The sequence below is a fragment of the Alexandromys fortis genome, unplaced genomic scaffold, assembly GCF_014885135.2.
Source record: "Alexandromys fortis isolate MF-2015 unplaced genomic scaffold, M_Fortis_MF-2015_v1.1 scaffold_84, whole genome shotgun sequence".
Classification (NCBI taxonomy): Eukaryota; Metazoa; Chordata; class Mammalia; order Rodentia; family Cricetidae; genus Alexandromys; species Alexandromys fortis.
The window spans coordinates 6,015,538-6,038,495 of NW_026068017.1; the positions used below are offsets into that span (position 1 = coordinate 6,015,538).

At 44.4% G+C, this 22,958-nt stretch overlaps 1 protein-coding gene across 3 annotated transcripts in view; it reads left to right on the forward strand.

Moving 5' to 3' along the window:
• Usp43 (ubiquitin specific peptidase 43) overlaps nt 1-22,958 on the forward strand; it is a 64,391-nt gene that overhangs the window by 12,978 nt on the left and 28,455 nt on the right. For all 3 annotated transcript variants that reach the window (XM_050162783.1, XM_050162785.1, XM_050162786.1), the window contains exons 3-8: nt 4,827-4,930; nt 8,276-8,368; nt 10,009-10,144; nt 13,789-13,924; nt 15,927-16,059; nt 19,224-19,335. In XM_050162783.1, the coding sequence (XP_050018740.1) occupies nt 4,827-4,930; nt 8,276-8,368; nt 10,009-10,144; nt 13,789-13,924; nt 15,927-16,059; nt 19,224-19,335 (714 nt within the window). The remainder of the gene's footprint in view (nt 1-4,826; nt 4,931-8,275; nt 8,369-10,008; nt 10,145-13,788; nt 13,925-15,926; nt 16,060-19,223; nt 19,336-22,958) is intronic.

Here is a 22,958-nt window from a genome sequence, read left to right on the forward strand (position 1 = left end):
GTAGCCCAGGCTGGCCTCAAAATTCAAAATGAGTACAAAGTTCCTTTCAACCAGTGATCTTCCTGTGTCAGCCCCCAAGTGATGGGATTACGGGTGTGAACCTCCGTGCTGGTGTGTACCTCATCTCGTGATTTGCACCACAGTTGCAAGCTAGGGGATGCTGCTCAAGCATCCCTGAAGCTCTGAGGGCAGCAAGGTTTGCTCACCTGGGTCCAGATTCACATTCCTCCGACCTCACAGTCCATGTTTCATAAATGATGTCCCACTGCCTCTCCTCCTGTCTTGCTCAGCATTTTCTTTCTACACTTCAGCCCACGTGACCCCCATCTGCAGTCATGCCTAGTGTCTCAGCTTGTCATTTCTCTCTCAAACTCTCCTGTGTAAGTTCCTGGTTGCATGGAACTTAAGCCTTTCTAGGAGGGGAACGTATATGGTCAGCCAGGGAGAAGTCACGGCATTACATGGGGAACCTTGTCTAGAATGAGACAGCTCTGGGTTAACGAGGAGCCTTGATGGCAGGAACTTTCCTGTCTAGTCTGACAGCTAGAATCAGCGTTTTTAGCTTAGTCACACTGCTCATGTTCTGGCAGGGACATCTCAGTGCAGTTTGGGTCATGGACCTGTATCTTGGTAGGGAATTAAGCTTTTCCTGGGGAGACATAAGCAAACATCTCTTTATCCCATCCAGGTCACTAATGGCCAACCAAATTAACCATTCCATCCAAGTCTAGCTTGGAGAACCAATGAGTTTATTGGGCTCAATTAGAGGAGCATGGGTGAGGGGCCTAGAGATGTGTGTGTGTGTGTGTGTGTGGCCTCAGAAGAGCTGTTATCACTAACGGGTCCTTCCCAGTGTGGTAGCGACCTCCTAAAGCCACACACATGGAGTCCTCTGCTTTTCAGTCAGCCTTCCAGCTCCTCTATACTCTAGAACCGCCTGAGACCACTCGCAGCTGGGTTGGGATTACAGCCAGTTGACGGGACATAGGAAGTGCGGCCAGAATCTCAGTGAGGGCCTCATGACCCTTTCTAGGTTCTCTTTTTATGAGGGAGCAGCAACAAGCTGGGGGTGTGGAGAGTCTCGTGTGGGTAGTCCCAGCTGAGCTCCTCTCAGAGGACAACATTCCACATTTCCACCCAGGGACTGGACTCAGGGGCTCACGAAGGGTAAATCCTGGGGAGCCAGAACATCCCTGTGTCCACACAATGCAAGTTCACCCTTCTCTGTCCTTGCAAATATCTGACACTCAGCGTACTTGTTGTCTTTTACTCCAGCCCCACGCTGGAACACCAAAATGGTGTTGTTTCCCTCTTTTTCCTTTTTTGGCTTTTTTGCAAGAGGGCCACCACCCAGCTCCCAAATAAATCACACACAGAGACTTATTATTATTTATACATGCCCAGATTATCTTGTCTTCTTTCTTGCCAGCTTTTCTTAAATTATCCAGACTGCCCTTGCCTCTGGGCTTCTTCCTCCTCTTCCATCTATATGTCTTATTTTCACTCTTACTCTGTGGGTGGCTGGCCCCTGACATCCTCCTCTCCTCTTTTCTCCTATTTATCCTATATGCCTGCCAGCCCCGCCTATCCTTGCTCCTGCCTTGTTATTGACCGATCAGGGATTCATTAGACCATCAGGTGTCTTAGACAGGCAAAGTAACACAGCTTCACAGAGTTAAACAAATGCAGCATAAACAAAAGCAACACAGCTTTGCATCATTAAACCAATGTTCCATAGCATAAACAAAAGTAACACACCCTAAAATAATATTCTACAACAATTCTAGTTCTCTGGCTGTTGAGACACCCTTGAATTTGGTATGTCTTTCTCCAGCCCCATCTCTTTTGACTTCTGTTAATGGAACCCGTGTCCAGCCACCCCTCAGTGGCGACCATGGAGTTGGTGTTTTTATCCCTTTCTTTCTTCTCCTTGGTTCTGCTGAACTAAGAGCTCCTCACGCAGGATGTCTTGATTTTCCCCTCCCATCTCTTTTCATCTTCATGGCTTCTTCTCAGGTCACCTGCTTGTTACTTGGACACTTAAATCTTCTGATGTTCTCCTTTTCCTAGGGATGGCTGTTGAGTTAAAGCATGCCTGTAAGCATGGAGCTAACACTCTGGTTAACAAGCAGATACCTAGCCTGGCACATACTGAGTACTCTACAGGTGGTGGGTGTTACATATTGAAATAGCTGATAGTTTTGTTTGTCTGTCTGTCATCTATCTGCCTATCAATCATCTCTCTGTCTGTCTATGTATGTTGTATGTATGTATGTTATGTATGTATGTATGTATCTATCTATCTATCTATCTATCTATCTATCTATCTATCTATCTATCTATCTATGCTGGATAGTTTTATGTCAACACAAACTAGAGGTGTCTGAGAGGAGAGAACCTCAAATGAGAAATTGCCTCCATAAGATCAGACTTTGGGCAAGTACATAGAGTATTTTTTTTTTTTTAATGATTGGTGGGAAAGGGCCTAGCCCATTATGGGTAGTGCCACCTCTTGGCCGGTGGTCCTGGGTACTATAAGAAAGCAGGCTAAGCAAGCCATGAGGAGCAAGCCAGTAAGCAGTACCCTCTTATGACCTCTGTATCAGCTCCTACCTCTAGGTTCCTACCTGGTTTGAGTGCCTGCCTTGGCTTCCCTCGTGGACTGTGACTTTGGTTATGTAAAGTGAATAAACCCTTTCCTTCCCAAGTTGCTTTAGGTCGTGTTTTATCACAGCAGCAGTAACCCTGACTACCACACTATCTATGAATGACTGACCCCTCAAGACATGCCTTCTCTCAGACAGGTGCTATCATGACTCCCATATCAGAATTAGGAAACTGTTCGCATGCTGGAGACTTAATCCCCACACTTGTGTGCTGATGGTATTTTGCAGTGCTGGGAATGGATCCCGGGGCCTCACACATGCTAGGGAGTAAGCAGCTCCCTACCACTCAGCTCCAGCCTCAGTCCTGCTAATGGTATTTGGAAATAAGCCAAGCCCTTTGGAGAATAATTGAGACAGATGAGATCATGAGAGTGTGGTGTGCCCATGATGGGATTGGTGGCTTCATAAGACCAGGACGAGATGTCTGCTTTGTTGTGAGCCCCGAGGCCCTTGCCAGGTGCTGAGAGGATGTAGTGCCGTCTTCTAGCCTATAGAATTACAAGTGAAACCAGCCTTTCTCAGTATGACCAGAGTAGCGGTGCATGCCTGTAATCCCAGCATTTGAGAGGTATAGGTAGAAAATCAGGAATCTTAAAGTTGGTCATGGGTCCAGAGTGAGTTTGAGGCCAACAGAGCTACCTGAACCCCCCTGTTCCCCCACACAAGACTCTACCCAAACACAAACAAACAATGACAACACAAAACAAGAGAGAATAAATTACTCAGTTTGGGTATTTTATTATAGCAACCAAAAATGGACTGAGATTAAAAGCCTACAAAGCAAGTAAATTATTTAACTGGGTTAGAAAAGCTGAATATATTAGCCACGTGTGTTATCACTGTTAGAAAATGCTCAACAGAAACAATTTAAGAGAATAAAGATTGCTCATGGTGACACAGAAGCAAAGAGAATATGTCCAAGGTCCCCAAATGCCAAGAACGGGTCTAGGAGATAGATATTCACATAACACACAGAGGTGTGCACAGTGTTATACTATAGTTTTGTGTTGGAGGTGTTTTGAAAAGCATGCTTAGTTGGAGAGGAAGCTCAGTGGTAGAGTACTTGCCTAGTATGTGTGAGGCCCTGGATGCAATGCCCAGAACATGTCTAAAATGATTCCTCAGGGTAGTGAGGACAAAAAAAAAAAAAACAACAACAACAAAAAAAAAAACCCTGAGAAATTGAGATGCAGTGTTGGCAGGCAAATTATATGTCTGCTCTTACATGGATGCTCAAATATTTACTCAACAGCTTTGTATTTTGAGGTATTGTGATTGGAACGGCCCCCTGGACTGCCCTCTCCAGCAGCATGGATCCTGTGTAGCAATTATGCCCTCTGTGTGGTGTGGAGTGGGCTGAGAGGAAGAGTACCTAGGGAACTTGGGAAGCTGACGCAGTTCGTACTGGGAGTGATAGCCTTCCAGAGGAGACTGGGAATATTGGTGTGGACCAGAGCCCCGAGGGAGGAGAGGTGAAAGATGACCCAGAAAGATAAATTAAGGATGCAGGGATTTGGATCTGATGTTTGCAGGCGTGATTAAGAGTGTTGAATTAGGGTAATTAACTTGAATTATCCAGGTGGTCCCTTAGCACAATATTGAGTGTTGTTATAACAGAGGCAGAGGGAGTTTGCAGACCACAGAGGACGGAGCAGCATAAATACAGAGCAGAGAGAGGTTTGAAGATGCTGGCCCTGAGGACGGTGTGGTGTGGCCACAGGATAGGCAGTTCAGCAGCACTGAATCTGGAAGAGGCTAAGAGAAGATTCCTGCTAGAACCTCTGGAGCGGGTGGCACCTTCCTTTTAGACTATTGGTACTGATATTGGCCCTAGCAGGACATAGGTGAAGAGCCCTGCCATCAACCCCAGGGCGGAGTCGGACCTGGGTGTGTGTGTGAGCTCCCGCTATGCTCATCTTCTGGCTCTGCTTTCAGCACACGTAGCTACCCTTCCTCATGGACTCGGTGGGGGAGCGGGCAGCAGGATCGGAAGAACACTGAGGGATGGTAAAGGCAGTATTGAAGATCATCGCTCCTCAAGGCTCAGGAAGGGACAGTGTGGGCATCGGGGGTGGGTTTAATGGGCTCCATGGTCTGGAAGCAGCTGTGTGACATAATGTGGACAGGACGTCACTGGGTTTCTTTCCTGTTTCTTTGCAGCTGCCCCCAGACGCCAGCAAGGCCTCGGAGGACCTCCGGCCATCTGCAGCTCCTCTCCCGCTAGGCCCCAGCTTTGTGCAGAGCCACTTTCAAGCACAGTACAGGTGAGAGGCGGCATGTTCTTCCAGTGTGGTCTCCAGGGGCTCTGCACAGAGGTCACCTGTGTCACATGGCCCTTGACCCTCCACGACAAAACACACAAAGACCCTTCCCTTTCCTGTCGCAGCCCCAGTCAACCTCCTGTGGACTCCAGCCTTGAGGATCTCTACTTTTCCTTGTTGGCTCTTGGAATGGCCCTCTGCCCCCCCTTTAAAGGAAGGAAGGAGTGGCTGGGGGATGGTCCTGTAGAGCAGGGATGTGGAAGCCAGACTATCACCAGCTGAAGTTACACCGAAGCGAGGGGGCCCTTCCTGTTTGCGCAGCATGGCTTGAGTTAGTCATTGTGAGCTCAGCACAGCATGGGGATATAGAAATCATCACATGGCCATGTGTATTTCTATAGGAGAGTAGGGAAGTTTGAAAGAATTATGGTGTTTAGCAAAAATACCTGCAGCAATGAGACTTCAAAGAGGAGACCCTAGCCCCAGACTGCTCGGCCACATGTGTCTTTTCATGGACTTCAATAGCCGAGGAGGATCAAATGAGGGGGGGGCATACTCAACAAAGATGACTACAAGCTTCAGGGTAGGAATGAGCATAGAGGTTGCGACTTATGGAAAGCCACTGGATACAGAAAACCTCTTATGTGAGATTTCCACATCTGTGTATTTCAAACATTTTAAACTCCATATTTTAAAGACAGGAAAAAAATCAAAATTGAACATGTGAATGATATGATGATTTGACATGTGTCCTGTAATATATAATGTCATGCTAAATATATATATATGTGTATCTTTAAACATTCATCATTTGTTTATGGTAAAAAATCTCATAAAATGTATAATATTTAGTTATTTTTAATGATTTCACCTACATGGTTAAATACAGGACTTCTTGATACCTGTGAGTTCATGCCCATTGGTCAGCATTTCTTCATCTGCCATCCCTTCTCCCTGATCTCTGGTCATTGCCATTCTATTCTCAACTTCTGTGAGAGGGTTTTTTTTTTTTTTTACAGTCAATGTGTAGTATTTATATAGGATTTGATAATTCACTTTATGTTTTATATACTATTAAAATATAGTGCTTATGATCTATGTGAACTTAGAATGAGGCTATAGCTCAACGGTAAAGCACATGCTTGGTGTGTGCAAGGTCATATTCTTGAACCAGTTGGATACGATACAACTGTTTGAAGTTTGATATAATACAACTCTATGGGTTTGATTCTTACTTCCATAAATTACATACATATGCATATATATATGCACATACATTCACATATAATACAAATAATTAGCAACTTAGATTCCCCCCCCCCCAAATAACACATCTCTTGCTACCTGAGATAAATTCAGGTAATAGACAGGTCACACTGGGGCAGGAGATGTGGCTCAGCAGTTAAGAATAAATACATCGCTCTTTCAGAGCACGAGTTTGGATCCCAGCACCCACATCAGGCCGCTCACAAATTCCCATAATTCCTGTTCCAAAGGATGTGACAGCTCTGTCTGGCCTCTGCAGGCACCTGCACATGCTCACATGCACACATAATACATTTAGAGAAAAGAAGTCAAGGCCATGTTCTTGGACGAATTTGATACGATGCAACTCTTTGAGAGGACATGCGCCTGCTTTTGTTTTGTGGAGGCTAAAAGAAGCAAAGAGTGAAGCAGGGATTAGGATGCTTTCCAAACCCAAGAATCTATCCTGTGACCTGTTACACGGCCTGGCACATGGTGATCTGAAGAGGTGGGGGGTTCTGAAGAGAAACTGGGCAGCAGAGGGAACCCCACGATGCCACGCCCAGCGGCCAGCAAATGCTGAGGGACACACTGCTTTTATCAAAACACTACCTTGACTCTCCTGGGTGAGTTCAGCAGCAGTGTGAGCTGGGGACACTGGGGTGTGATGTGGTGTAGACAGCATGTCTAGTAGTCCTGAGGCCGCATGCTCCAGCACTACCAGCGAGCAAGTAAACAAAAGGCCATGGGGACTGTTTTCTAAATCACTGCTAACCTTTGGTAACGACTCTCTATTTAGATAACTTGTATTCCCGAGGTCTAGCAATGAGCAGATGCCTCAGGTGAATCCACGGATTGATCTTCTTGCTTTTCCTATGTCATTATTGTTGTTGTTGCTATTGTTTTTATTGTTATTAGTAATTTCTTTGAGATAGTGTCTTGCTATATAGCCTAGGCTGGCCTGGAGCTTTCCCACCCTTCCACCTCGGTTTCTCGAGTACTAGGATTACAGCTGTGAAACACCACATCTGGCTCTTGGGAAGTTTTTAAACTCAAGATGCCAGAGACCCTCCTTTCCCTCATTGAAATAGAATCCATGGCAGAAAAGCCTAGAAGCCTAGACCTTTAAAAAGTGCTTGTGGACTAGTGCAAAGGCTCAGAGTAAAGGTACTTGCTGACAAGCCCGGTGACCTGAGTTCCATGTCAGAACCCTCATGGTGGAAGGAGAGTCCCCACTCCCAAAGGCTGTTGTCTGACTTGACATGCATACCGCGGCATGCCCACTCACCCCCTATGAGATAAATAAATGTAATTTAAAAAATTTTATTTGTGTGTTTTGGGGGCTCAGGGAAGCTAAGCACCAGGGATAAAAAGACCCTGAGACCCCTTTGGCTTGAAAGCTGGTATGCAATGTTTTTTCCCATCCTTAGTATGCTGAGACATGAGACTAAACTCTCCTCCTCTCCTCAAAAGGGGAAAGTCCTAAAACATAAAATTAAGCATCTTACTTCAACAAGTATCCATTTAATTTTGTTCTTTGGTACATTCTGGTCTCGAACTTCTGGGTTCTGGTGTTCTTCCTGCATCAGCATCCACACCAAGCTCAATTGTACATTTAAAATACACAACCCAGCGCCATGTATGCTCACAATGCTGGGTAGCCACCCTCTCCTTCTGGCTCCTGAAAACTTTTATCACCCAAAGAGAAAATCTGATACCCAGGAGTTAGTCACATTCCACTTCCCTTTCTCCCAGCTTCTATAAACCTTCACTCTGTATTGTGTCTCTTTGGCTTTCCTATTTTACATATTTCATACCAACAATGATACAATAGGTAGCCTTGTGTGTCTGGGTCTTTCTTGGTACTTGATGTGATACTTTCAAAGTATCAGGGCTCTGTTTCTTTTTTATGGCTGAGTTGTATTCCACCGTGTGGATGTACCACATTTTGTTCACCTCTTTTCTATAGCCAGGTAGCTTGGTTGATTCCCCTCTGACTCTTGTGAACAAGGCTGCAAGGAACATTCACATATAAGTTATGAGCTGAGCACCTCTCTTTTCTTCTGTGTGATGAAGGTTTGTCTCTGTTCTTCACCCTCACAGATCTTCCTTGACTTGTCCTCACTGCCTGAAGCAAAGCAACACCTTCGATCCTTTCCTGTGTGTGTCCCTTCCCATCCCCTTGCGCCAGACGAGGTACGTGAGTGTCCTGAGTGTCATGGCATGCCCGCCATACTCGACCCTTCCCTCCTCTCTCCTGGGTACCCTCTGGTTCTCAATCTGCCGTGTTTCACTTAGCGTTTCTCTAGAGACCCGTCCTGCAGTCAGGTGACACTCAGTACTGAATGGGTAAGTAAAGAGAGTCCATTCTTTAGCTGAGGAAGGAACGTGAACAGGATTCTTGTGTGTGTCCATGCTGTGTCCTGACTTAGGTCTTTGGCCCTCTCTGGAGCTGGCACAGGCTCCACCCCCCCATCAGACAAGGGCCTCTGTTGCTGCAACCTCTTCCCCATTGTACCTCAGGATCCCCTTCCTTCTTTATAAAGAGACAGGGAATTTTTAATTCATTCATTCTTTTTTTTTAAGACAGAGACTCATTAAGTAGCTCAAGCTGGCCATCCCTCTGCCTTACCTTCCCAAGGGCTGGGTCTATAGGTGTGAGCTACCACATGTGATTATAGGGAAATGATTTCATGAAGGAGCAAAGAAAGAGGAAAAACAGCTTTTTTGGTGAAGATGAGAAGAAAGTGGTGTTGGGATGAGCGAGCAGTGGGCTGCAGTATCCAAAAGCAAGGAACTGGCAGTGTGGTCCCTTTCCTGGAAGCCCATTTTGCCACCAGCACAGATGGCCAGGCCAGTGTCATGGAAGGTTGGTGAATCTGAATGTGGAGCCAGTCCTGGCATGTAGACGGAGGTGCTCGTCACTGTGGTCCCACCGTCCTCGGCCCTATCCCTCCTTTGTATTCCCGTGGGAGTCTTCATGTGTAGGGTCTAGCAGAGCACAAGCCCTCTTCACCAGGCCCCACTCCGTCTGCTCAGACCTGCCGTGCTGTCTCTGCCATCAGCGCCACAAGCAGAACTGTCATCTTAAACAGTAACGTAGGTCATACTGCCACTGGCAGCCTTGGAAAATGTAGGCTGAGACTGAAGACCCTTGGCAGCACCGTGGTTAAACGGTGACCCTGAGACAGACTCAGCAGGTTCTTACCCTCGCTTTTGACTTGGCTAGTTACCACAGCACGGCAGACTCCCCCAGGAGTGGCCTCTGAGGGCTGTGGGGGGGAGTGAAAGCAGAGATTGACAAGGGAAATTCTCACGGAGGACAAGTCACCAATGCAGTTGATTTCTTTCGAAAGGAGAAGCTTGGCTGTTTTGTTTTACAAAATACAGGTTGTTTGTTTGTTTTTTTTTTGAGACAAGGTTTCTTTGTGTAGCCTTGACTATACTAGAACTAACTCTATAGACCAGGATGGCCAGCCTTAACTCACAGAGATCCACCTGCCTCTGTCTCCCAAGTGCTGGGATTAAAGGTGTGCACCACCCCCGCCCAGCCTTGTTGTTTGCTTTTTAATCCTTTCTATTTAACTGTTACAGTCAGGGGACCAGAGATTTATGCGATTTGGCTTCCACTCAAAACCCTTTATGTTCAGCCCTCTGGAAAAGCAGTTTGTGAGATTTGGCTCTTTTCTGCCACCTATTGGAAGGGTACCTAAAGTGCAAGGACCCAACTAGCAAATTGTGTATAAATGCTGTCTGTCCCCATGGTCCTGGTGCTGGTGACTGTTTCTGTCACCTTAACGGACATTAAGGATTTTGGCTCCTCTTCTGTTTTCCAGATTCTTGAGTGTCACTTTGGTCTTCCCCTCCAAGAGCCAGCGGTTTCTGCGGGTTGGCCTGGCTGTGCCGATCCTCAGCACTGTGGCCGCCTTGAGGAAGATGGTTGCTGAGGAAGGAGGCATCCCTGCAGAGGAGGTGTGCTGGAACTGCTGGGCCTGGCCACTGGGAGACAGAATGCTGACTGGGCCAGCCGCCCAGGCTAGTGTGTGGTTCCCAGATGACTCGAGCATGACTCACTGGCTTCTGTTTGATTAGTTGTCCCCTGGGTGTTTGTGGTGACCTGGCCTTGACATCTCCCTGCATTATTTATCACTCAGGATGACCGCAAGGGAACACTTTGCCATTCAGAAGGTGATGGAGATTGCCGTCCAACAGCAGCTAAACAGTCATACTTACTAAGGGAGGGACATTGTCCTACGCCTGAGCCCTCCCTCCCTCCCTTCCTGAGATAATAGAGTCTCACTACATGGTTCTGGCTAGCCTGATACTCCTGTATATAGTTCAAAGTGGCCTTAAATTTGTAGCCACCCTTCTGCCTCCGCCTCTCTAGTGTTGAGGTTATAGGCATGCACCACAGTGCTCTGCTGTGCTCAGCTGACTCCAAGAGTCAATCCTATTCACTCTTGTAGAGAAGAAACCACAAAGGCCTTCATCTTGGAAGCAAGGAAAAAGGTTCAGAGGGGTTAAATGAATGGTCCAAGGTCATACAAACAAGGAGGTGGCTAAGCTGGGGTTTGAATGCCTGTGGTTTTATGCGTCTCTACTTCTGGGAATATCGACCGGGTACCAAAGAGATGCTCAGTGAGAGGCAGACACTGAATGTAATGTGAGAGAAGATGGAGAGGGTGGGAACAGAAACAAGAAACAAGACTCTGTTTTGTCTTGTTTGTTTGAGACCACCTCACTGTATAGCCCAAGCTGACTTTGACCTCATGATCCTCCTGCCTCAGCCTCACAAGTACAGGGATGAAAAGGTGTGTGCCACTAAGCCTCTCTTCCTCCCTCCATCCTTCCCTCCCTCCCTCCCTTTTCCTTCCTCCCTCCCTCCCTCCCTCCCTCCCTCCCTCCCTCCCTCCCTCCCTCCTTCCCTCCCTTCATGAGGCAAGGTCTCACTCTGTAGTTTAGGCTGGCTGTAGAACTCGCTCTGAAGCCCAGCATGGCCTTACACTCACGGCGGTTCTCTTCCCTCAGCCTCCTGAGTGCTGGGGGTTACATGTGTGAGCTGCCACACTCGGCTTGATTTTGCTTTCTAAGGAGTCCTGGTGATGAGCTGGCTGTACTGTGCCTGGAAGACCCCTGTGACATGGTGGGATAAAAGTGATCCATTGACAAGCAGCATGGCAAGACAAGAGCATGCATGAGTTTCCTCATTGCTGTGACCAAAAATGCAGCAAAAGGCAACTTCTGAGAGAAGGAGATTATTCCTGCTCACAGTGTGAGGGCTACAGCCTGTCCTGGCGGGGAAGGTGTGGTGGCAGCGGTGTGAGGCAGCTGCTCACACTGCTGTCTGCAGTCAGGAAGCAGAGAGAGATCAATGATGGTGCTCAGCTTGCCTTCTTTGCATTCAGTCTGGCCCCAGGCTCACATTCATCATGGGTTTTCATCTTCAGCTAAACCTTTCTAGAAACACATTCCTGAGTATTTTCAGGGATGTTTCCATGGTGATCTGAAATCCAGTTTAGATGAGTAGGGTTCTAGCTGTGACTCAGCTGCTCTCCAGCTCTCTGGCTTGGACCCTGCGAGTAGCTGATCAGCCAGAATTCTGTTTCTTTAACTATAAAATTTATGCTTCCCAGATAGCCTGGTAGGACTTTTTAAAGTTAAACAAACGAAAACACGCGTAACCTTTTTTATAATAGTGTACATACGACAAAGAATATACATCTTATGGTTGTGGCTGTCTGTATATTTGTATAACCACCCTGGTTGCCAAGGCTTCCACCATTCCACTGGCTGCCTCCTACCTCTACCTCAGGAGCCCTGACCTCCATCTCAAACCTGTAGCATTGTTATGAAACTCTCACACAGGAGAAAAATAATGCATATTTTCCTTGTCAATTCTAAAGTGGAGCTTACGAGATGGCTCAGAAGGTAATGGTGCTTGCCATGAAGACTGATGCCCCAAGTTCAATCTGCCAGCGCCTTCGTGGAGGGAGAGAACTGACTCTGGAAAGTTGCCTTCTGACTTCTAAACACATGCTGTGGTTGACCTTACCCTTGCAAAATAAATAAATGTAAAAATGAGTGAACTTTCAAGTGTTGTAGGGAGGGGTGTGTGTGTGTGTGTGTGTGTGTGTGTGTGTGAAGAGAAAGAGGGAGAGCACTTTGGGAGAACTGACAGTCATGAAAAGGTCAAAAGGGACCGTCTGGTAGAGGCAGAGGTTGAGTGGCGGCAGGACTGCTAGCAGTGTGAAGCACCGGATGCTTTGCGAGGGGGATGGGACTCACATGGTGTCAGTAGAGCATGGGCAGTCTGGCTGGAGCTTAGGCATCCCTATTGATGTTTTGATTTATTTGATTGGCATGTTTGTGAATGGGAATGGAAGTATCCGGGCATATTTACTCTATATCTTGTGATTTGTGATACATATATTAATTTTTTATTTAACAAAGCCAGTGTGAATAATGAGCAAAACCTAATGTTAAAAATTCTCGAAACTACACAGAGATCTTGGATTTGCTCTGATTCCCTTACACCTTTTTGGTTTAGATGTTAGTGCAGATAGAAGCCAGGTGTTGGTGTTGCATGCCTATAATCCAGCATTTGAGCGGCTGAGGCAAGAGGATTGCTGCCAGGTTCCAGGTCAGGCCAGCTGGGGACACGTATACTCAGGGCTTGTCTTGACTCTGACCCTGACCTGAGCCCCTCAAAAATAAATTATTGTAGATAGTAAGATAGTAATTATTATTGTTCTATAATATATATTTCCCCTCCCTTTACTTTAGTTAAATGTAGTTTTATTTGGTCTTATGGTTTAAATGTAGAGTAAAGATTTAAACTCAATGTGTACTATTTTCCTTGATTCATTTCTTTTTTATAACTCAAAATTTTCTTCTGATTCAGCTTTTTTTTTTTTAAAGCCTGAACTATATCTTTTATAAGAGAACTTCCCAGCCAGTATGTCTCAAAGGGGCTCTATGCAACGTGTATATTGAGGTGCTGAATTTGAATTGGTTTCTGGGGCAGCAGGGTCTCTTTTCTGTAGTGTAAAACCACCTGCTTCTTCCTGTGTTCCATGAACTTGTTTTTCAGGCATGACATTGTATGAGAAAAGTTAGTAACCCCATATTTAGTCCCTCTTAATTGAACACTGTTCATGAAAAACATTTTATTTATCCAAGTGCTTTTTTTCTACTTGTGCTGTGGTAGGTTAGCTAGGTATAAAACTTTAGTGTGTATGTGTGTGCATGTGTATGGTTGCAGTTAATATGTCTGTGGTTAATTATTATGTTTGCTATATTTTATGATTTAAATATGTAGGCTCTTGGAAGGAAAGAAGAAATAAGTTTTAAGACTCTGAGTTGTTTATTTTTTAAGCTTTATTTTTATTGTGTGTGTGTGTGTATGTACACACATGCACATATGTAGAGTCTAGAGGGCACCTTGCAGGATTTAGTTCCCTCCTTCCATCATGTGGGTTCAAACAGGCTCAAACAGGATCAAACAGTTCATTGGGCTTGGCAACAAATACCTTTCCCCACTGAGCCATCTTGCTGACCCTGTTTTTGGATTCTTATCTGTTGGGTTCTTTTTGAGAAAATGATCCTTCTCATTTCAGGTGATCTTGGTTGAACTGTATCCCAATGGATTCCAGCGGTCATTCTTTGATGAAGAGGATCTGAATATCATTGCGGAGGGTGATAATGTGTATGCTTTCCAAGTCCCTCCCTTACCCGGTCCAGGGACACTCTCAGGTACAGTAGTGCCTGGAATAATTAGTTTTATGTGAGTTATGGGTTTGAGGGGGTCTTCTCAGGGTGCGGAGACTGCAGATCTTTAGCTTCAACATTCCGAATTGTTGGGCTCATTTCCTCTGTAATTTGATCTACAGATGATGGATATTAAAATCTCAGGGAGTATTAGAATTACAAGGAAGGCTACTTAAAGCAGACTTCTGGGCCCCTTACTCACAATTTCTGATTTAAAGATCTGAGGGGGTGTTTGAATATCTGCATGTCAATCGCTGGAGCCCGAAAACCTGCCTGTCAATCACATTTCCTGAAGATGCTGAATATGCAGATCCTGGGACCATTCTCTGGGAACCACTCCCTGCTTAGCAGGAGGTCCTGCTGTAGTCTTTGTCTCGGGACTGTTACAATTCTCAGTTTTTATCGGATTTCTACCAGTTGAGCTATAGATAGGTAAAGAGATCAGACAGGCAGGCAGACAGACAGACGGACACACACACACACACACACACACACACACACACACACAGAGCTGTTCCTGTTAGCAGTTCCTATTTCCTAATGCTTGTAATTTTCCTGAACCTCTGACTGGTGAATGTGGTCATTTTTTTTTTTCAGATGACCTTCATTGTCCATCAGTGTACATTTTAGCACAATTAGCTGGTTTAGAAGACAATGTTTTAAGACCCCATTGCAGCATGCAGCTGTCATGGGAAGGCAGCTTGTTTGTTTCCTTGCATCCTGGCAGCTCAGACCCGAAATAACCACACAGAAACTATATTATTTGCAATACTGTTTGGCCAATAGCTTAAGAATATTTTTTTTACTAACTCACATCTTTAAATTAATCCATCTCCATTAATCTGTGTATCAGCACATGGCTGTGGCTTACCAGCAAAGTTTCCTCATGTCTATCTCTGGCAGCCTCCATAGCTTCTCCTTGACTCTGCCTTCTTTCTCCTAGCATTCAGTTTAGTTTTCCCCACCTACCTCTGTTCTGCCCTGCTATAGGCCCAAAACAGTTTCTTTACTAACCAGTGGTATTCACAGCATACAGAGGGGAATCCCACATCTTGCAGCAGCCTTCACTTACCGGCAGATTCCCTTTTTTGAGTTTCTGTTACTTACACCCCTATGCTCTAAAAACATTAAAAGAAAAATTTTGGAAATATCCATTGCTAATGTGTGTGTATCTGTTTTAAGGTTCTAGGGAATGAAACCTGGGGATTTATGCATGTTTGTCAAATAGTCACTCCACCACTGAGCTATGCCCCAGCCTCACAACTGATGGATATTAAATAACCTTTAGGATAGTAACTTATTATCATCCTATTTTATTATTTGTGTTATTATTCTCTTACTATATCTGACTTACAAATGAATATATATCATAGGTAAGAATGGCAGGAAAAAAGCCTAGGGTTGGTAACGTGAATGGCAGCTGCCACAGCTCAGATGAATCCTGTGCTCTGAGCATTTGTCCTGAGGTAGCCTAGGCAGTGAGCTGTGGGAAGCAGATGTTTTGATGTTCTCTGAGTCAACAGGAGAATTCTGGGCTGCATAATCCAGAACAAAACACTGATTGACCTTGACTGTTTTGCAACCCAGGGAAATAAGCCCTAACTTCATTCAATCATGGGTGACACATGTTTTCCTTGAAAAAAAAAAAATCAGTATTTCAGAACTGACAGGAACAGGAGACTAGCTCAGGTCCTCTCCTTTGTCTCTGGTAGTGGGTGCTCTAAGGTTCTTTTGGATGAACACATAAAAACAACCCAAGTAATTTGAAGGTATTTTCCAGATTGCTTTTGCAAATTGCTACTTAAACCCTGGCTCATCTTTTAAAATCATTGACTGACTACAACCGCAAAATCATATCATATGTATATGAATTGTATATGCCAGGTGCCAACTGACTCAATGCCGAGAGCCTCACCACTCCCTTCAGAGTCACCTGGTGTCGTTCCCCCATGGTGAATAGATGCTCTGGTGTCATTCTCTCCTCCAGCTCATCCGTCTGGTCTGTCAGTGTCACCGCGCTTGGCAGTCCGTGATAGCCAGCGGTTCTCGAAGCCTCTCCACAGTGAGAGGGTGCTCATCCTCTTCTGTAACCTGGTAGGGTCAGGGCAGCAGGCAAGCAGGTATGTGAGTCTCTTTCCTGTTGTCGTGTGATGAGTGGGATTCTTCCCTCCCTCCCTGACTCCTTCCCTCCCTCTCCTTCATCTCATGTAGCCCAGGCTGGCCTTAAACTCACAATGTACCCAAGACTGACTTAGAACTTCTGATCTTCATGTCTCTATTGCACCGGTGCTGGGATTACAGGGGTAGATCACCATATTGGGCTCTATCCTTGGATTCTACCTAGAATAATTTTAACTGGATAAAGTTAAGTATCTATTCCCAGTGTTAATAAAGCAGATGATGAGAGAACAGTGCTCCTGAGCTAGCGGATTAGCTATAATTGCCTTGAGCAGAAGGCTGACACCATCCTTAATTAAACATCAGAGGCTTGCTGTTAATTGCGGGAGAAACTGTGACTGCCCACACCCCTATTTCACATCGTGTCACGAGGTTCTAGCAGCAGCCACGCAGTGCAGAAAACTGGCTACAAGAGGCAAGCGAGCCGTGGCCAGGCGCACCTGTAATCTCAGTTAGTCAGGAGGCTGAGGCAGGAGGATTGTGAGTTCAGCCTAGGCTACATAGTAGACCCATCCCTGGGGGAGGGAAAGGGTGGTAGGAGTAGAGATAAAAACCCCACTGTTTGTTGTTTGGTAGTCTGTCTAGAAGACATGAACTAGAAAGTGATTCAAACTAATTAAAGGGTCAGGAAAGTGATTGGCTATATTATAAATATTAAAAAAAAACAGACAACTTTCTAATATAATCAGATAAAGTGTTTTGAAGGAAGCTGTGGCTGTTTGGGGTGATGGCTGTTACCCTGATTTGTTCGTTCTACAATGTATACATGTATTGAAACATTGCATCGTGCCCTGTACATACATTTATTTATCATCTGCCAAACAAAATGCAAACGTTCTGGGGGCTTGAGGGATGGCTCATTGGTTAAGAGCACTTGCTGCTCTTGAAGAGGACCCAGTTTGGTTCCCAACATCCCCTGTGGCTCACAACCATTCATAGACCCATCTGACATCCTCTTCTGGCATATACAGATACTGGGCATGCTATATACAGACATGCATCCAGGCTAACTATTCATACACAAAAAATAAAATAAGAAATCTTAAAAAAGAGAGAGAAATAGATGGGAGTGGGGGACGGAGAGAGAACTCTAGTATGGCTCAGCGATACAGCGTGTGCTTAGCGTATACAAGGCCCTGGAACTAACCTCCAGCACTGCACAAGCAATACAAAACAAAACAAAAACAAAGTGAGATTCTAGTGAGGTAGGTTTAGGTTGATAAAATAGTTCTAAAATTTATCTGGGATCATAAGGTAGTAGGAATAACCAGAAAATATTGGGGAGGAAGAAAAGGAGGATGAGAGATGGTGACAGCTGCTGCTGATTTTGATTTTGATTTTGTTTTTGGTTTTTTTTTTGTTTTTTTTTTTTGAGACTAAGGTCTTACTCTTTAGCCCAGGCTGGTCTTGAACTCCCTGTGTAGCTCAGGCTGGCCTCAAATTCATGATCCTCTGCCTCAGTCTGCTACCTCCTAGAGTCATGGATATGTAGTATGATAGACAGGTCAATAAAATTTTAATTGTTAAAATATTATGATATAGGTAAAAGAATATGAAAATTAATAAACAGAACAGAATAGGTCAAAGTATCTTTAGGTATTTACTATTTGATAAAATGGCATCTATTTCATTGTCCTAGGGATGGATACATTATCCAATAATTATGGCTGAGCAAATCACTTTTTATTTTAAATCATACCTTCCTCTTGTCATACATTTGTACATATAAATTCCAACTTAATTAAAAAGGTAATCACAGAAAAATTGCCACAAACTACCTGAAAAGCAGTGTAGGTGGCATGCTCCCCTGACTGAGTCTCTTTTTCAACAAAGCAAACAAAACAGAAAACCAACACGGAATATTTATGTCTTTGAGTAAAAGAGGCCCCTTTTGAAGCACATAAAACAAGGGACCACGAAGGAGAAGGCTTATGTTTTAAATAAATTTAACATTTTAATCTGAAACCAAATGTAAAAACTTAAAGGCAAAAGAAAATGAGGGAAAGTACATATGCCTCATGAGAGGTGAAGGGTCACATACATCATAGGAAACCTCGTTCTCACTTAAATAAGTTAGCATGTCTCATACATAGTAAAATAAGTTCACTGGATATGCATAGGGTAAAAGATTCAGTGTCATTGGCAAGGCGAGAATTCTTACTGCAGTGGTGAGATTCTATTCCTAGCCCTTTAGATTGCTAAGGAAATCTAAACCACTCATTCTGAACAAGAATAAAGCAACTTATGGGACAAGATGATAAAACAAAACAGAGCAACAAAAAGCCAAAAAAAAAAAAAAAAAAAAAAAAAAAAACCCCAAACAAAACAACCCAGCTCTTTATCCAGAGACCTGAATAAAGGTACTTGCTTCCCTAGTAGACTGACATGGCTTTTTTTTTTTGTAGGGCATTTTGGAGGTTATGTAGCATTGGCTTTGCCTTTCTGTTTATAGAATCTCCATTCTAAAAGAATATGTAGCTGAGAGTCTGTGCCCCTAAGTGTAGTTCCTGCTGTAAGTAGCAATGTTTAAACAATAACAAACTGGAAGCAACTCAAACTGCATAACAACACAGGATAGATTGATGAGCTGACCCGTCCATTCAGTGGCTGCACAGGGTGCCCTTCCCCATCCAGACAGGTTCCCTCAGTGATGCTCAGTTTTAACAATGTTGATTCAGTAGTTTCTCATTATTCAGTCAGATCGTCCCACAGCTAGGGTAAGGGTGACTGTGGCAGAGCAGGGGGCATAGGTATATCCTGTGCTTACTGCCAAACCCACTGCTGGACATTCAGTGGGTTGGGATATGGGAAACTTCCCAGTAATGGGAATATTCCTGAGATAGGACAGTGTGTTATATGGATGCTTTGCTCTGGTTCCCACACCCCCTTCCCCTGTTCTGTGCTGTGGGAGCCTGGCCCTTAGAACAGTCTGCAAGGCAGCAGCTTATGTGTGTAATATATAAGCAACTGGCAACTCCATGTAGGCCTTGGCTCCTAACTGTTCACTAATCCGTTGGAGAGGAACCAGAGTGAAGCAAACATACATGACTCTTGTTGAATTTTTCTCTGCAGAAATAACTTATTACTTCCTTCCTTGCATTTTCAGGTTTGGGCCACCGTTCCTGATACGGGAAGACAGAACCATATCCTGGGCCCAGCTACAACAGTGTATTCTCAGCAAAGTTCGGTGCCTCATGAGGAGTGAAGTCCCTGCACAGGTCTGTGTGTGAGTTCAAGAATGTGTGTGTGTGTGTGCAGTTGGTGTGCAAGGATGTGTGGCTTCTGATGTTTTCATCTCTCACGTTAGGAGACACTTTCACAACAATCCCTGAAATAAAGAGCAGCATTTGCGTTGTTATTCTCAGCTTCGTGTATTTATGGCTTTCTATAGTTTTCGCTAGTTGTAGCTTACTCATATAGATCAAAATTTGAAGATAATTGTTAAAATTTTCTTCTCTTCTCCCCAACCTTCTTTCTTGAGACAAGGTCTTACTCTGCTGTCCAGGTTGACCTTGAATTTGCGACAGTCCTCCTGCCTCAACTTCCTCGAGGGCTGAGGTTACAGGCACAAATTACACCTGGCTTGAGATAGAATTTCTTTTTTTTCATTTGTTTTTATTTTAAAAATTAAAATTTTATTTATTTATTTATTTATTTATTTATTCATTCATTATTTATTTATTGTGTGTGTCTGTGCGCCTGTTTGTGCCGTGATGCCCATGTGGGTGTCGGAGGACTCTGTTGTTTCTCTTCTTCTACCTGTGGGTCTGGAAGGTATTGAACTCAGGTTGTCAGGCTTGGAAGCGATGCCTTTGCCTGCTGAGCCCCTTGACACATAATTTCTGTGGAAAATGAATGGTTGTTGATGATGATGTTCACGAGTGAAGATCTAGATGAGAAAATAATTTTGTTTTAAGAAACCGAGTTTAAAAATTCAAGGAAAAATAATTTCTTATTTTGCTTCAAAAAATTTAAAAGCTTAAAAATTCACTGACTTTTGCCATAAAAGCATTGGTTTTTTTGCTTCTGTGTCATGAACTGCTCTGGCAGGGAAGGTGTTGGAATTTTCAGGGTTGCATCCGTAGTCTTGAAAATCTTGTTTGAGAAACTGTGTAATAAGAGCCTTTTAATGGGTTATACCAAATTATTTCATAGATAATCTGCCACATTGCTATTTCTTTCTCTCAAAGACAGCCCTATACATTTGATTTAGGGTTCATACCGAAGAACAACTTATTAAAGACCTTCACTATATTTGTCCAAACTTTTATGTCTAAAGGATTTTGTTCCTTATACCACAGAGCCGGAATTAGAAGCTAGCTTCTGTACAAGTAGGTCAGACTCTCTAGTAATAGTGGCAGCTATCCCCCAGACTGTGCACAGGGATTGTTGAAAGGGGGTGAAACCACTTTCATGTGGGCATTGATTCCAGATGTATCCCCTTCCCCAGCTACCCTTGCTCCTTGTATGTCACATGCATATATTTTTGCTTCTGTGCCCTACAGTCTTTCAATGTTAGAAACTAATCAAGCCATCTGTGAGGCTAGCCAGATTCAAGTGCATCCACCCTCAGCCCAGCCCTGGGTCCTTTTCCTTGTTGGTAAATGTGCAGCTGGGCATGACCTGCTCCAGGAATCACGTACTCAGAATGCTTGCGCTCTCTGGATAGCTCTCTTACTTAATTCATACTCCGTTTTAAAATTTTATTTTATTTATTTATGTATATGTGTGTGCCTCCTTATCTGTATGTACACCACACATGTGCACTGTGTCGGGAGGCCAGAAGAGGGAATCGTATCCCCTGCACTGGAGTTCCAGGTAGTTGTGAGCTGTCTCATGTGGGTACTGGGAATTGAATCTAGATCCTATGCAAGGGCAGCATCTGCTCTTAATCAGTGAGCCATCTCTCCAGCCCCCATCCTTAATCCTTTTAATACTGAATTAAAGACTGGCTCCTCAAGGCAATAATTTGAAAAGGATTTATTCAGAGTTCTCAAAACGGAGCTGAAGAGATTAGGCGTAGTGAACATACATTGAAGGCTCGAAGACGAATCTGTTTAGCCTAGAATAGAGGACAGGAAAGTGTTCCTTACAAAAACGAGCCATTTGCTGAGAGAATTAATTTGCATAAATTATAGAAAAAAGACTTATCACTGCAGAAACATCTTTTTATGGTCTCCATGTAAACTCGGGTGTGAGCGCAGCACTGTTTCTTTATGCGGGGTTGGCTGCCTCCACATAGATCTTGGGATCTGTCTAATGGATGGCCTCCCTGTGCACACAGCAGTGACAAAGGACAACTCTTTCTCCCAGACTGAAGGGAACGTTCTTAGAAAGTGTACACCCTTCCATGGCCAACCTGAATCAAAGCCCCTGAGGTTAGCAGGCTCCAGCCATTGATTTGCTCTTGTCAAAACTATAGAAAACCGTGGATCGACCATACATTGTAATTGTACATTTATTGTTGGTGGATACATGAGGGGTTTTGTTTTGTCTTTTGACTATAGTCCAGGAGCTGGGCAAATTCCCTTGAAGTTCTCTGTCTAGACCACTGGTTCTCAACATTTTTAATGCTGTGACCCCTTAATACAGTTCCTCATGTGTGGTGGCCCCAACCATAACATTATTTTCATTGCTACTATATAACTGTAATTTTGCGACTGTTACAAAATTGTTACAAAATGTAAATATCTGATATGAGATCATCTTAGGTGACCCCTGTGAAAGGGTCATTCAACATCAAAGGGGTCATGACCCACAGGTTGAAAACCATTGGCCTAGGCCCTTGTGCTGGTCAGTGTCACATCCCTGCATTTAACTCCACAGAAACTGGCTCAGGAAGAAGAAAGGCTCATAGACCTTAGAGTGTTGGGGGTTCAGAGTCACGGCACTTCCATGGATTCAGGTGCCATGAGAATGACAGGGGGTGACATGCTGTGGCAGGAGCATATATGGAACAAAACCGTCACATCTCAAGTGTAGCATGGGATGGGGGAGTTGGAGAACTAAAGTCTCTTTTGAGGATGCCCCAGTAACCGAAGGGCCTCTCACAAGACCCTCCCTCCTATTTGGCTGCCGTATAGACCAAGTTTCGGTGAAAACAAACACGGGAAGACGAACAAGAGACATCCAAACAGAGCGACCCTTGACAGCATGGCTCTGGTTTATCCCCTGGCCAGCACATGGCTGCTGCCATAGCCACAGGAGCCCCTCACGGTTGTCTCAGTGTGTTTTGGACCTCTTGGTCTTCTGAAGTGCTGGCCATTACTCTTTCCTGGAGTAATAATGCGTTCCCCCTCATCTCTTGCTAGACAGAATCCAACCTTCCCCGTGATTTTCAGATATCTGTGATCAGCTTTAATTAGAAGGAGATTTTAGTGTTTTCTCATTGTAGCCAAGTTCTTGAGTGACAGCTTCAAAAACTATATTTCCTTTATTTGAATGAACTACACTGATTTTTTGGCAAGATATAGAACTTAACCATTCATAAGTAAATGTTAATTGCATTTGCCATGCTATGTAACTATTACTTCCATACTTTCAGCTTTTTAAACAATCCTCCTACAAAAGCTCTGTACCCATTTAATAGTGGAATACCTGTGGCATATGCTAGATTTCCCGCCAGATGGTGCCGAGATGGACCCCAGGGTACCTGAGATGAACCCTGAGGCCTTGGGCACAGTGAAGCTCTCTCAAGCTTAGAAGTTCAGGCTAAAGATAAGCGTGATGAGTCACTAGCACATAGGTGCTAAATTTCTTACTTCTTTCCTTGTCATATTATGATCTCTGCGTGAGTGTGTGTGTGTGTAAGTGTGTGTGTATGCAAGGGCATGACTTGTCA